Source organism: Leucoraja erinacea, chromosome 38 (assembly GCF_028641065.1).
Source record: "Leucoraja erinacea ecotype New England chromosome 38, Leri_hhj_1, whole genome shotgun sequence".
In the NCBI taxonomy this organism is placed as follows: Eukaryota; Metazoa; Chordata; class Chondrichthyes; order Rajiformes; family Rajidae; genus Leucoraja; species Leucoraja erinaceus.
In genome coordinates this window covers 3,421,283-3,435,328 of record NC_073414.1, presented here as the reverse complement: position 1 = coordinate 3,435,328, position 14,046 = coordinate 3,421,283, and the positions used below count along the sequence as shown (strand labels likewise).

Sequence of the window (14,046 nt, the reverse complement as noted above, 5' to 3'; positions counted from 1 at the left end):
GCAGGAGATTCTTCCATCTCATCCCCTGTAGATGTGCAGGGGCTTTGAGGCAATCAATTTAGTTTCCGCACAGGCAACGTAACTTCCAATCTACTCTTGTCCCTGGGCGACTAATGCTGTCAGTCCAGTTAAGCCTCTGGTTCACGGTGACCATCATTCCCCACCCCACACACACAAGCCGACCACCATGACATTTCACGTTCTGCACAGAAGGGCCAGTTCCTGTGTTCTGTTCTTGTATTCACTGGAGTTTTGAAGGATGAGGGGGCTCTAATAGAAACATATAAAATTATAAAAGGACTGGACAAGCTAGATACAGGAAAAATGGTCCCAATGTTGGGCGAGTCCGGAACCAGGGGCCACAGTCTTAGAATAAAAGGGAGGCCATTTAAGACTGAGGTGAGAAAAAACCTTTTCACCCAGAGTTGTGAATTTATAGAATTCCCTGCCACAGAGGCCGTCACTGGATGGATTTAAGAGAGCGTTAGATAGAGTTCTAGGGGCTAGTGGAGTCAAGGGATATGAAGAGAAGGCAGGCACGGGTTATTGATAGGGGACGATAAGCCATGATCACAATGAATGGCGGTGCTGGCTCAAAGGGCCGAATGGCCTCCTCCTATGTTTTTAGGACCTGTGCTTTAAGGCCACGAGATGGTTGGAATGCCTTGTGTGAAGGTGTGTGTGCGCATATGTGTGTGAGAGAGAAAGAGAGTGAGGTAGGAAAGGGAAAGACTGAAATTTAAAATCTCAGCACCGACCCATCCCATGCCTTAACACAGTCCTGGGGTTTTGCTTCATGCAGACTGGCAGTTTTATTCCGAGCAGCACTACCACACAGCCGTCCGCAGTAGAGAATTGCAAAGGTTCATACTCCAAGCAAAAAAATAATTTATCTTATAGTCCTAAATAAGTTTTTTTCAGAAGCTACAATCCCAGTTCCAGCTGGTAGATTCATGATTAGTTCGGGTGTCTGGGGTTACGGTGAGAAGGCAGGAGAATGGGGATTGAGAGGGAAAGATAGACCAGCCATGGTTGAATGGTGGAGTAGACTTACATAGAAACATAGAAATTAGGTGCAGGAGTAGGCCATTCGGCCCTTCGAGCCTGCACCGCCATTCAATATGATCATGGCTGATCATCCAACTCAGTATCCCGTACCTGCCTTCTCTCCATACCCCCTGATCCCCTTAGCCACAAGGGCCACATCTAACTCCCTCTTAAATATAGCCAATGAACTGGCCTCAACTACCCTCTGTGGCAGAGAGTTCCAGAGATTCACCTGTGTGAAAAAAGTTCTTCTCATCTCATTTTTAAAGGATTTCCCCCTTATCCTTAAGCTGTGACCCCTTGTCCTGGACTTCCCTAACATCGGGAACAATCTTCCTGCATCTAGCCTGTCCAACCCCTTAAGAATTTTGTAAGTTTCAATAAGGGGCCGAATGGCCTAATTCTGTTCCTATAACTTATTAACGTACGAGCTCCAGATTCTACCAGTCAATGAAGATAGTGGTCAAAGACATACACACGGTGCTGGAGTAACTCAGCGGGTCTGGCAGCATTCCTGGAGAACAGGAATACAAGACATTTTGGGTTGGAACCCTTCTTCAGACTGCGGCATGGGTTCCGACTCAAAACGTTGTCCATTCCTTTTCTCCACTGATGCTGCCTGACCTGCAGAGTCACTCCAGCATTTTGTGCCCGTCTTCGGTATAAACCAGCATCTGTAGTTCCTTCCTCACACTGGTGGTCAAAGACATGTGCTTAAAGGAATATCTGAAAAAGGAGACACCAAAGAGGGCAGAGATAGGAGATAAGCGTTCGGAAGCACAACAAATAACAATCAAGCAAGCAATGAGCAAGAGGATTGTTTAAAGAATAAACCAAGTTACAAAAAACAAGTCATTCAAGAGATGAAGAAAGTTTTCCACACTATTTGACGCCAACAGTTTCTTCATTTGTGAATTTTGTTATATCAGACGATGCATGCATTTGCAAGTTTTTAATTTATTAGCAATAATGAGTATTTTCTTCCAAACACAAAACTGAGAAGCCTTGGTGTTTCCATCAATGCGATGTGGCCATGATGCTGGCTACACCTGAAACCAGAAAACAGCACCAGTCAGCAAACATTCTCAGCCTGAATCCAAAAGACATGCATATTCAAGGATATCATCGGCTCCACCCAGGACACCATTTACTCACTGTCAAAATCTATCTTCTCCACAATATTTTTGGGCTTGATACTTTCCTCTTGGTTGCAGATAAAGATTTTTTCAGGTTCAGACTCTGTCCAGCCGTACTTGCTCATCCAAACTTGCAACTGGGAATCTGAAGATATTATGGTGGATTGAAAGAGATGTTGGATTATTCAGGAAGATCGCCAATCCGTCTTTCCAATGCATTGTTAAATGTGCTACAATGAGGTACCAATGAGATTAGGAACTGCATATGCTGGAAAATCGAAGGTAGACAAAAGTGCTGGAGAAACTCAGCGGGTGCAGCAGCATCTATGGAGCGAAGGAAATGGGCAACGTTTCGGCCCGAAACGTTGCCCATTTCCTTCACTCCATAGATGCTGCTGCACCCGCTGAGTTTCTCCAGCACTTTTGTCTACCAATGAGATTAGTATTGTGTTCGGCACAGATATTGTGCGTCGAAGGGCCTGACCCCTGTGCTGCACTGTTCTATGTTGTAATAAGGTGTGGAATTAGATTTTACTTTAGTAAGACTATACACATTAGACTTTAGATACCGTGCGAAAACAGGCCCTTCGGCCCACCGAGTCCACGCCAAACAGCGATCACCCCTTTCACTAACATTATGCTACACACTAGGGACATTTTACTATTTTTTTTACCGAGTCTAATTAACCCACAAACTTTCTATTTATTTATTTTATTTTATTAGAAGCGATTGTACAGGGATAAGGCGATCGATATAACAGTTATACAATTATTGTACAGCTTCATTTTTAGCATTAGAATCAACTTACAAACTTGTACGTATTTGGACAGTGGGAGGAAACCGGAGCACCCGGAGAAAATTAATGTGTCACACAAAGACATACAGGTTTGTAGGTCTATTGGCTTTGGCAAAATTGTAATGTTTCGCTATTGTTTAGGATAGCGTTAGTGTACGGAGTGATTGCTAGTTGACACAGACTCGGTGGGCTGAAGTGCCAGTTTTCATGCTGTATCTCTAAAGTCTTTAAAGTCCTTAGAAAGAAGGAACAAATCAAGGATATCACGTGGAACTTGAAGGGAGGGGTTTAAATGAGACATATTTTGTGGCATTTACAATATATTGATATTTTTGACATTTGTAAGTTTTTTTTCTCTCTTTCTCTCTTATTTACTATCTATATATATTTTTTAAATTAGAAGCAGAATCAAACCACAATTGAACATTTTAATAATGTATGATTGATATACATGAAAAGTTTTTACTGTTTTTATGTAATTATCCTTTACCATAATATGTTTGCTTCTAATAAAAATATTTACAAAAAAAAAAAATTTGATTTAAAGTTAGTCTCCAAGCACTTCTCTGCTGAGATTATCACCATAGTCCAGGGCATTTGCCCCAAAACCCCACATTAACCTTACCTGTTAGTTCTCCTAACATTTCAGCCAGCAGCCATTTCTCTATTGTTTGGTACGTGATTCCAACGACATGACAGATAACTGTGGGAAGAGTTCCAACAGGTTACGGCATGTCCTAGACAGAATAACTCTGGCAAGCAGATGGTTTCTTCCCAGAGAGATTACTTTTATCTACTGGAAGTGCAGTAACACCAACTCCACCGACTCTGCAGCCAAAATGCTTCCTTTGCACATCGATTTTACACAATACCATTCATCACAACCAATGATGTTTGCTTCTACTACCCAAAATTACGACTTTATTGTTAAAAAGGTCGCACAATTAGCAGTCTGCAACCCAGATTATTGACACTGATCACTGGTTGCTCTTTCTCGGAAAAGATCATTATTTTACTTACTCCTGAGCAGATACACAGGATTGATGAACATTTGTGGGTCCTCTATAATGGCCAAGGAATTGTAGCAAAAAGTGACTCCAGTTGCTTCTAGAGCCAGGGCTTCAGAGGGTTTGAGTCAACCACATAGAGATGTGATTCAAACTAGACAAGGTGAGGGCTCCCTTTTCACAAAGCAGATGTGAGTGGGTTGGTTGGGGGGGGTGAAGTGAGAAGGGGAAGGTTTTGTAGTTACCTAGAATTGGAGAATTCAAAGATCACACTGTAAGCTGCCCAAGCAGAATCTGAGGTGCTGTTCCTATAGTTTTCATGTGTCTTCACACTGGCAATGTAGGAGGCCCAGGACAAGAAAGGTCAGCACGGGAATGGAAAGAAGAGCTAAAATAGTTAGCAACTGAGAGGTTCATCTCTCCGGTAAATAGTTAAGCTGTGAAAGGCATTGGGCTCTTAAAGGTGCTATGCAAAGGTCTGCTGCTGTTGCTGCTCCTTCTGCGTAGTGACGTTGCCATCTAAGAACAACACCAAAGACAGGGTCTGGGATATGCATGATCGCTTCCATGATCTACCCCCCCCCCCCCCCCCTCCTTCCCTCTTCTCCATTTACCAGTAAAACCTAGAGTTTGTGATCATGACGTACTCACATTTACGCACTGAATCTTCAAAGCTCGTTATTCCATCAATCAGCTCTGCATTTTCTTCGAGATTACGCTGGATGGTGAAGGGAAGAGAAGTTAATCATGGAGCAAATAGTATCAATGATTTGGCCCAATGAGTCTCTGCTAACCATGAAGCACCCACGCAAATCCCATGCTATTCTCCACCTTATCTTCTCCTGAAGGGAGAGGGGGGAAGAGGGAATGACCAGGACGAAAGAGGTCCTTGATTTTATTGGCTACTTTGTTGGCAATGGCCTCCATCTATGTTGTCACAACCAATTTTCTTGCCAATTTCCACCCTGGCATCAGGGCCATCCCTGGGTAACGAACAGGTTCCATTTTTACAGACTTCATCCCCAAGTCGGAAAGAAACCACAAAATCACTCTATACGATAACCACATGCCCACAGTTTTTTAGCGAATGACAGCAAAAGCACAGAGAACTGATAAAGAAAAAACAATGACTAAAAGCGGAGAGAGAGGGGAAACTAGTTCTGCCGGTCATAGGAGCAAACGTATGTAGGTACGTCAGATTTTGAATTTGTGAATACCACGAGGGTTCATATGTAGGGGTGGCCGTAACTCGGACATTAATAACCAGTGGTCTGCCTGTAATCCATATATGACTCTTCCTTGCCATTACTTCTCCATCTTCATTTTGGGCAGCACGGTGGTAGAGTTGCTGACTTACAGTACCAGAAATCCGTGTTCGATCTTGACTGTGGGTGCTGTCTGTATGGAGTTTGTTCGTTCTCTGTGACCCGCGTGCGATTTCTCCGGTTTCCTCCCACACTCCAAAGATGTATAAGTTTGTAGGTTAATTGGCTTCGGTAAAAATTATAAAATGTCCCTAGTGTGTTAGTGTACTGGTCAGTGTACACTGGTCAGCACGGACTGAAGGGCCTGTTTCTGCGCTGTATCTTTAAAGACTGATATCCATGGCAAGCCCACAGACTCTCACTGCTATTTCAACTACACCTGCCGTTCATCTGTAGCATTAAAAGCACTGTGTCACCTGGACAACTGTGCTCTTCACCCTGGCTCAGGCTGTGTTGGCAGGGCGAGTTGTGAAGAGCATATTGTGACTCAGCAACAGGATATAGATAGAGTGAGTGGGCGAAATCTTGGCAAGTGGAGTTTAATCTGGGAAAGTGTGATGACATGTATTTCGGTAAGAGAATCAAAAGCGAATTATCAAAGTGGATAAAGACTGGAAATCAGTGAAATGTAGGTGGATCTGGGCGTTCTTGTGCATCAATCAGGCAAAGTTAGCAGGCAAGTGTAGGAAATAGTTAAGAGAACAAATGGGCAGGGGGCATATTGGCCTTTATTCCAAGGGGATTGGAGTTTGAAACAGGGAAGGTTTAGTTTAGTTTAGAGATCCAGCGCGGAAACAGGCCCTTTGGCCCATCGAGTCATCGCCGACTAGCCATCCACAACCACTGCTACACACACTAGGGATAATTTACAATTACCAAATCCAATTAACCAATAAACCTGAACTTCATTGGAGTGTGGAAGGAAACTGGAGAACGTACAGAATACTAATAAGGTCAAGGGGAGAACGTACAAACTCCGTACAGACAGCACCCATAGTAGGGATCAAACCCGGTTCTCTGGTGCTGTAAGGCAGCAACTCTACCGCTGCGCCACCGTGCCATACCATGGTTACAGTTGTACAGGGTTTCCGTCAGGCTACACCTGGACATCTACAGTACATGCAGTTTTTGGTCAAGAAAGGATATAGTGCCTTTGGAGGCAATCAAAAGGAGATTCATCAGGTTAATTCCTAGGGCGAGAGGGTTGTCGTATCAAGAGGATCTAAACGGTCTGGGTGTGTATTGTTTGGATGGGGAGCTTATTGAAAAGTACAAAATAAAATGGGACTCACAGTAGATGTTAAGATATTTATCGACCATGGAACACACAGTTTAAAGTTAAGGGAATGATCATTTAAACCTGAGAGGTGTAGGAATTTCTTCAGAAGGTGGTGGATCTCTGGAATTCTGTTCCAGTGAGGGTTGGCATCTGAACTTTAGATGCAGCATGGACACGGGCCCTTCGATCTACCCGAGTCCACACCGACCATCAATCACGACGACACTCGTTCCTTGTTATTCCACTTTCTCGTTCACTTCCAACACACCAGGGGCAATTTTACAGAAGCCAATTAACCTACAAATCCTCACATCTTCGGGATGTGGGAGGAAACTGTAGCACCCGGAGGAAACCCATATGGTTAGAGGGAGAACATGCAAACTCCACACAGACAGCAACCAAGATCAGGATTGAAGTAAACCTTCATCTGCAGTTCCTTCTTACACATTTAGACATGCATGCTTAGCCAGCAAGTGCAGGAAATAGATTAGAGGGCAAATGGATAATATGGCAATATTTGATAATATTATTGCAGAGATTTGGGTTTGAAATAAGGAAATGTTGTTACAGTCGTCCAGTTCTGATGAAGAAATATTAACGTTGAACATTAACTCAGTTCCTCTCTCCACAGATGCTGCCTGTCAGGCAACAATGATTCTGCAAGGATGTAATTGCTGGAGACCTACAGCACAAAGCCCTGTGCTTGTCCATCGAATTGAATTCCACAAAGTCATCGAAGGCAATGCCACTCCAGGTAAGGGCTTCCCAGGTTTCACACAACTACTATCAAGCATGCCTAAAGGAGAATCTCAAAGGTGAATAAACCCAAAGACATCTTACTCACCCAGAAGTCTTGGAAGTGGCAGGTCTCCAAGAGGTCACCTAGATTCAGGATTTGTTGAATTGGCCGCTCCTCTTGCTGTGTTTGCTTGGTTAAGGAAGCCTATGTCTCCATACTTTCAGCAGGGCTCTAGGTTTAGTTTAGTTTAGTTTAGAGATACACCGCGAAAACAGGCCCTTCGGCCCACCGGGTCTGCGCCGACCAGCGATCCCCGCACATTAACACTATCCTACACCCACTGGGGACAAATTTTACATTTAGCAAGCCAATTAACCTACAAACCTGTACGTCTTTGGAGTGTGGGAGGAAACTGAAGATTATTAACTCCACACAGTGGTAAATATGATTTATCAGGATCCTGAAAATAGATACATCTAGGTTCAAGAACAGTTTCCTCCCATCGACTGTCAGGTTCATGAATCACCCTGCACAAACCCACCTCAGCACACAGCCACTCCAGCCTACTGCAGTTATTTTACATACTTTAGTTTTTGCACTATCTTGGTGTTGTTTACTTAGAATAAGCGATAATTGCTGCCTCTTGGGTAAGGATACATGGGTCTGGTCGATCATACATTTGCAGAGGGTGAAGTCTGTGTGTGGAAGGTTCGTCAGGGCTTTCAGCAAGATTTGTGCAGTTACGGTTGACTGGAAGAAAGCGGGATTGAACTGATACCTGCATGGAAAAGACAGCAAATGGATTAATGCAACAAGAATGATATTGTAGACACCTGAAATTAGTGCTAAAACACAAAGATTGAAAAATATTCAACAGGTGGCTTCTTGGGGAGGATGCTTCAAATCATTGACCATTGATAACAAGAGATATACTTACAGTTTAAGAACCGCCAGATTGGCTTCCAGATCATAAGCATTCTCCCTGGCCTGAGTCTCCACGTATCGTTCTAAAGTCGACAGATTCTCAGGATTATACCTGTGGAGGGAAGCAAGAATTGGAATTGACAGCTTTTCGAAGTTATAGGACCGCCATCAATTTTCCAGCACTCTTGGTTCCAGAGCTTTGCCGTTTTGTCGTGGCCTCCGAGAGGAGTCGAACAGTAACAAAACGGTCCGCTTAGGCTGAAGATGAGACACAAAAAGCTGGAGTAAATCAGCGGGACAGGCAGCATCTCTGGAGAAGGAATGGGTGACGTTTCAGGTTGAGACCCTTCTTCATGTGTGTCTATGAATATGTATATATACACTTATATATATTAAGATGTTGTTTGCATTTTGTTAACTCCACGCAGTGGTGAATATGATTTATCAGGAGCCTGAGAAAAGATACCTCCAGGTTCAAGAACAGTTTCCTCCCATTGACTATCAGGTTCATGAACTACCCTGCACAATCCCACCTCAGCACACATACTTATGTATATATATGTCTGAAGAAGGGTTTCGGCCCGAAACGTTGCCCATTTCCTTCGCTCCATAGATGCTACTGCACCCGCTGAGTTTCTCCAGCTTTTTTTGTGTACCATATGTATATATACTTGCATATATGCATACACTGAACTTTTTACCTCTTCTTCTCGTTTATTCAGATTCAGATTCAATTTTAATTGTCATTGTCAGTGTACAGTACAGAGACAACAAAATGCATTATTATATTGTTTACAGTGTACTGAATGTTGTGCTGTTGCAAGGACGAATATATCTGGGACATTTAACATTAAACCGATCGTGCCTTTGCGGTTGCAGCCCCTAGACTGTGGAACAGCATCCCCTTTCCCATCAGAACTGCCCCCTCCATCGACTCTTTTAAGTCAAGAGTCCAAAGACTTATCTATACTCCCAAACCTTTCCTGACGTCGTCTGAGTGAGGGTTACATGTATATATGTATGTAGTCTGTTTTGTTGTGCTATTCTTATAACAAATGTAAAGCACTTTGGCCAACGAGAGTTGTTTTTTAAATGTGCTGTATAAATAAATGGGACTTGGCTTGAATGTGACCAATACATTTTGCTCTAGACCGCCCTGACCGGTCCCATCCCACACACAAAATGCCGGAGTAACATAGAAACATAGAAAATAGGTGCAGGAGTAGGCCATTCGGCCCTTCGAGCCTGCACCGCCATTCAATATGATCATGGCTGATCATCCAACTCAGTATCCCGTACCTGCCTTCTCTCCATACCCCCTGATCCCCTTAGCCACAAGGGCCACATCTAACTCCCTCTTAAATATAGCCAATGAACTGGCCTCAACTACCCTCTGTGGCAGAGAGTTCCAGAGATTCACCACTCTCTGCGTGAAAAAAGTTCTTCTCATCTCGGTTTTAAAGGATTTCCCCCTTATCCTTAAGCTGTGACCCCTTGTTCTGGACTTCCCTAACATCGGGAACAATCTTCCTGCATCTAGCCTGTCCAACCCCTTAAGAATTTTGTAAGTTTCTATAAGATCCCCTCTCAATCTTCTAAATTCTAGAGAGTATAAACCAAGTCTATCCAGTCTTTCTTCATAAGACAGTCCTGACATCCCAGGAATCAGTCTGGTGAACCTTCTCTGCACTGCTGTAACTCCAGCATCTCTGGAGAGAAGGAGTGGGTGGTTTAACACTCACCGGTCGATGCCCTTCAGCAGCTTCCCCACATTGGCTCGCATCTGCTCGATGGCGCTCATGGCCGCGATCTCCGGGCGGGGACAGCGAGTCAACTCCAAGCCCAGGCTCCACACCGAGCGACCAGGCCTCCACACGCGGCGCCGGCCGGGAGATCAGAGGGCAGGCCGTGCAGTGGGCATGCGCGGTGCCGGTGCCGGCGCCGCCCATGGTAAATGATGGTCATACGCATGCGTGGTGCCGGCACCCCGGGGAATGATCATTATACGCATGCGTAATGCCGGCACCCCGGGGAATGATCATTATACGCATGCGTAATGCCGCATGCACCTCGGGGAATGATCATCATACGCATGCGTAATGCCAGCACCGCCCTTGGTAAATGATGATCATACGCATGCGTAGTGCCGGCACCCAGGGAATGATCATCAAACGCATGCGTGCCGCCGGCACCTCCTCTTGGTGACTGACGGAACGGGACTACGCATGCACAGTGCCGGCACTGATTTCAATGAATGGACTAGAGGAGTAACTCCAATGTCAGTGTTCTATCCCTGCTCCAGCCTCTGCTGAACATTTGAAATAAATATTCATATGGAATTTTATTTTTACGTTTTCCCTTGCTCTCAAGCTTATTTAATGGGTTTCAGGTTCTCTCACTGTTGTGGTACTTGAACAAGAGGAAGAAGATTGAACTGTATTGCCTTCCCTGTATAACGTTAGTACCTCCACCAATGTAAAGCACTTTGGTCAACGATTCAGATTCAATTTTAATTGTCATTGTCAGTGTACAGTACAGAGACAACGAGAGTTGTTTTAAATGTGCTATAGAAATAGAAACATAGAAACATAGAAATGCCTTGCAGGAGTAGGCCATTCGTTCGACCTGCACCGCCATTCAAAGCATCTTGGGGATCATCCAAGAGTATCCCGTACCTGCCTTTTCCATACCCCCTGATCCCCTTAGCCACAAGGGCCACATCTAACTAGAAATAAGCCAATGTGAAAAGTGACTTGACTAGACTTGACTTGACTTCCATCACAGTGAGGAATGTGGAATCCACTGTGAAGGATGTTTATGTTCACTTTTATGTGGTTGTGTCACTTGTTTTTCACTTAGTGTGGCTGCATGATAACTCAAATTTCCTTAACTGCTTAAATGTGACAATAAACTGACCTTGAAACCTTGAATACTGCATCACAGCTTAGTTTGGGAACAGGTTGACACAATATGCTGGAGTAACTCAGCGGGACAGGCGGCATCTCTGGAAAGAAGGAATGGGTGACATTTATGGCTGAGACCCTTCTTCAGTCTGAGACGTCACCCATTCCTTCTCTCCAGAGTTGCTCCTGTCCCGCGGAGTGACCCCAGCGTTTTGTGACTATCTTCGGTTTAAACCAGCATCTGCAGTTCCTTTCTATACATTGTTAGCTGTATGTTGGGTAGGGGAGGGATGGAGAGAGAGGGAATGTCGGAGTTATTTGAAGTTATAGAGAAATCAATATTTTGTTGTGCTGCAAGTAAGAATTTCATTGTTCTCTCTGGGAAATATAACAATAAAACACTCTTGACTCTAATATGCATAATGGAAATAGCAGCTGAAGCAAGGCATTGGGATAAAGTCGGTTAATTGTTTCGCTGTGTGACCCCACATATGCTTTCCATTGCTGCTTGCAGCAAGGAGGGCTGTTGTTGTTGTGTAAGAAGGAACTGCAGATGCTGGTTTAAACCAAAGATACTAGAGGAGCTAGAAACCTCTAGTATATTTGGTTTAAACCGAAGATAGACACAAAAAACTGGAGTAACTTCTTCTGAAGAAGGGTCTCGACCCGAAACGTCACCCATTCCTTCTCTCCAGAGATGCTGCCTGTCTCGTTGAGTTACTCCAGCATTTTGTGTCCAAAGATATAGGATCTTTGGTTGTGTCTATTTTGTGGCTATTGTTGTCGACTTTGTTACACTCAGCGCTGAGCATGCGCAAACAGCGCTGTCGGTCGAAGTCACATGACAAGGCGAGGTTCTGCTGTTAAACTTCATTTAATTCAACTCATGGTCGAGTCAGATCATTTTATGCTACGCTGTATAAACCACAGGCTTTGTACATTTGGATTTGAGCAGTCTTTGAGGTTTTCCTTGCAACTAAAACACACACTGAATAGCAACTGGCTGAAACGCTGCTAGATTAGCATAATTAAACCTTAGCTGTTGAAATGCCTTGAAAAATGGAATTTATGCTCAATATAAAATATTGTCATGTTTTACTAAGTTATATCTGTTAAATAGGTGAGATTGAAAACGTAGTGTTAGACCAATCTTACACCATACCTGTACCCAAATATGTGTCTGGCTTGCGAACTATAAATATGGTTCGTGCCATCGAAGATGGTGTGTTGTATGAAAGGAGAGAAGGTTAGCACTCCCCTTGATAAGGATGGAAGGGGCCCTAGTGGCCTTACAACACACAAATGGTTAAGGCATTGCCATCTACTTAGTGGCATCTAACCATGTTTTTTCCCCCTATTTAGGTCAAAACTCGCCCTCGTCTTTACTCCTGCAATTTGGGACTGAGTGCACTGATTCTCAGGAAGCAAAAAGCCAATTAATATTTAAGATATTTAGATACATATGTAGATTGACACAAAATGCAGGAGAATTCAGCAGGCCAGGTAGCATCTTGGACAATAGACAATGGACAATAGGTTCAGGAGTAGGCCATTCGGCCCTTTTGAGCCAACATCACCATTCACTGTGATCATGGCTGATCATCCAGTACCCTATCCTGCCTTCTCCCCATATCCCTGGACTCATATCCATGGACTCATAACGTTCATATCTTTAAGAGCTCTATCTAACTCTCTCTTGAATTGGAGGCAGAGAATTCCACAGATTCACAACTCTCTGGGTGAAAAAGTTTTTCTTCATCTCCATTCTAAATGGACAACCCCTTATTCTTAAACTGTGGCATCTGGTTCTGGACTCCCCCAACATCGGGACATGTTTCCTGTCTCTAGCGTGTCCAAACCCTTAATAATCTTTTAATGTTTAAGATCTCCTCTCATCCTTCTATATTCCACTGTATACAAGCCCAATCACTCCATTCTTTCAACATATGGCAGTCCCCGCCATCCCGGGAATTAACCTTGTGAACCCATGATGCACTCCCTCAATAGCAAGAATGTCCTTCCTCAAATTTGGAGACCAAAACTGCACACAATACTCCAGGTGTGGTCTCACTAGGGCCCTGTACAACTGCAGAAGGATCTCTTTGCTCCTATACTCAACTCCTTTTGTTATGAAGGCCAACATGCCATTAGTTTTCTTCACTGCCTGCTGTACCTGCATGCTGACTTCCAGTTTCTCTCTGGAGAGAAAGAATCAGTGACTTTTGGGTTGAAACCCTTCTTCAGGCTGAGAGTCGCGGGAAAGGGAAACGAGAGATATAGATGATAATGTAAAGAGATAAAGAACAAATGAGTGAAAGATAAGCAAAAAAGTAACAATGATAAGAGAAGCAGGCCACTGTTAGTTGTAGCTAGGTGACAATGGAATACACTTGGTGACAATAGAAGCTGTCGTGACTTGGGTGGGGGAGAGATGGAGAGAGAGGGAATGCATGTGTTATTTGCGGAAGGTGGAAAGGGGTGGAATGGGAAGATGTGACTAGTGGTGGGATCCCGTTGGGGGTGGCGAAAATGTCAGAGGATTATGTTTTATATGCGATGGCTGATGGGGTGGAAGTTAAGGACTAGGAGGAGGGGGAGCAAGGGCGGAGCTGCAGTGTACTAAGGAGACACATGCGAGGGCCTCATCTAAGATTGAGAACATGTAGAATAAAGAAGGTAGATTCATGACTGAGATGTTTTTAAGGGGATTTTATATTTGTGCTGGTAAAATTAGTTGAAAACATTACTGGTAAATCAAAACAATTTAAAATATAATGGAAGGTTATATTATAAGGAAAATATAATGGAAGGTTATATATAATCAGACTGAAGAAGGGTCTCGACCCAAAACGTTGCCTATTCCTTCTCTCCATAGATGCTGCTTCACCTGCTGAGTTCCTCCAGCATTTTTGTCTGCCTTCGATTTTTTTTTCCAGCATCTGTAGTTCT

The 14,046-nt window shown here is 43.8% G+C and overlaps 1 protein-coding gene and 1 non-coding gene across 2 annotated transcripts; one reads left to right on the top strand and one right to left on the bottom strand.

Moving 5' to 3' along the window:
• Positions 1 to 1,852: 1,852 nt before the first annotated feature.
• eif3k (eukaryotic translation initiation factor 3, subunit K) lies at positions 1,853 to 10,113 on the bottom strand. Its single transcript, XM_055663638.1, has 8 exons — positions 9,937 to 10,113; positions 8,208 to 8,306; positions 7,928 to 8,048; positions 7,376 to 7,450; positions 4,639 to 4,705; positions 3,606 to 3,683; positions 2,203 to 2,328; positions 1,853 to 2,096 (listed from the first exon to the last, which is right to left on the bottom strand). Exons 1-8 carry the CDS (start codon positions 9,993 to 9,995, stop codon positions 2,065 to 2,067), a joined length of 657 nt encoding a protein of 218 aa, XP_055519613.1. The 5' UTR covers positions 9,996 to 10,113; the 3' UTR covers positions 1,853 to 2,064.
• A 2,208-nt stretch (positions 10,114 to 12,321) lies between these two features.
• LOC129714295 (U6atac minor spliceosomal RNA) lies at positions 12,322 to 12,448 on the top strand. Its single transcript, XR_008726331.1, has one exon. It is a non-coding gene; the product is annotated as a U6atac minor spliceosomal RNA (small nuclear RNA).
• Positions 12,449 to 14,046: the final 1,598 nt, after the last annotated feature.

What these genes read in the sequence shown, in the direction of transcription:
- eif3k (XM_055663638.1), bottom strand. Translation starts at nt 9,995, where the DNA reads ATGAGCGCCATCGAGCAGATGCGAGCCAATGTGGGGAAGCTGCTGAAG. An exon ending in CTGCTGAAGGGCATCGACCG is followed by an intron (nt 8,307 to 9,936) that starts GTGAGTGTTAAA and finishes TTCCCTCCACAG; the next exon opens with GTATAATCCTGAGAATCTGT. An exon ending in TGAAGATTCAGTGCGTAAAT is followed by an intron (nt 3,684 to 4,638) that starts GTGAGTACGTCA and finishes CTCTTCCCACAG; the next exon opens with TTATCTGTCATGTCGTTGGA.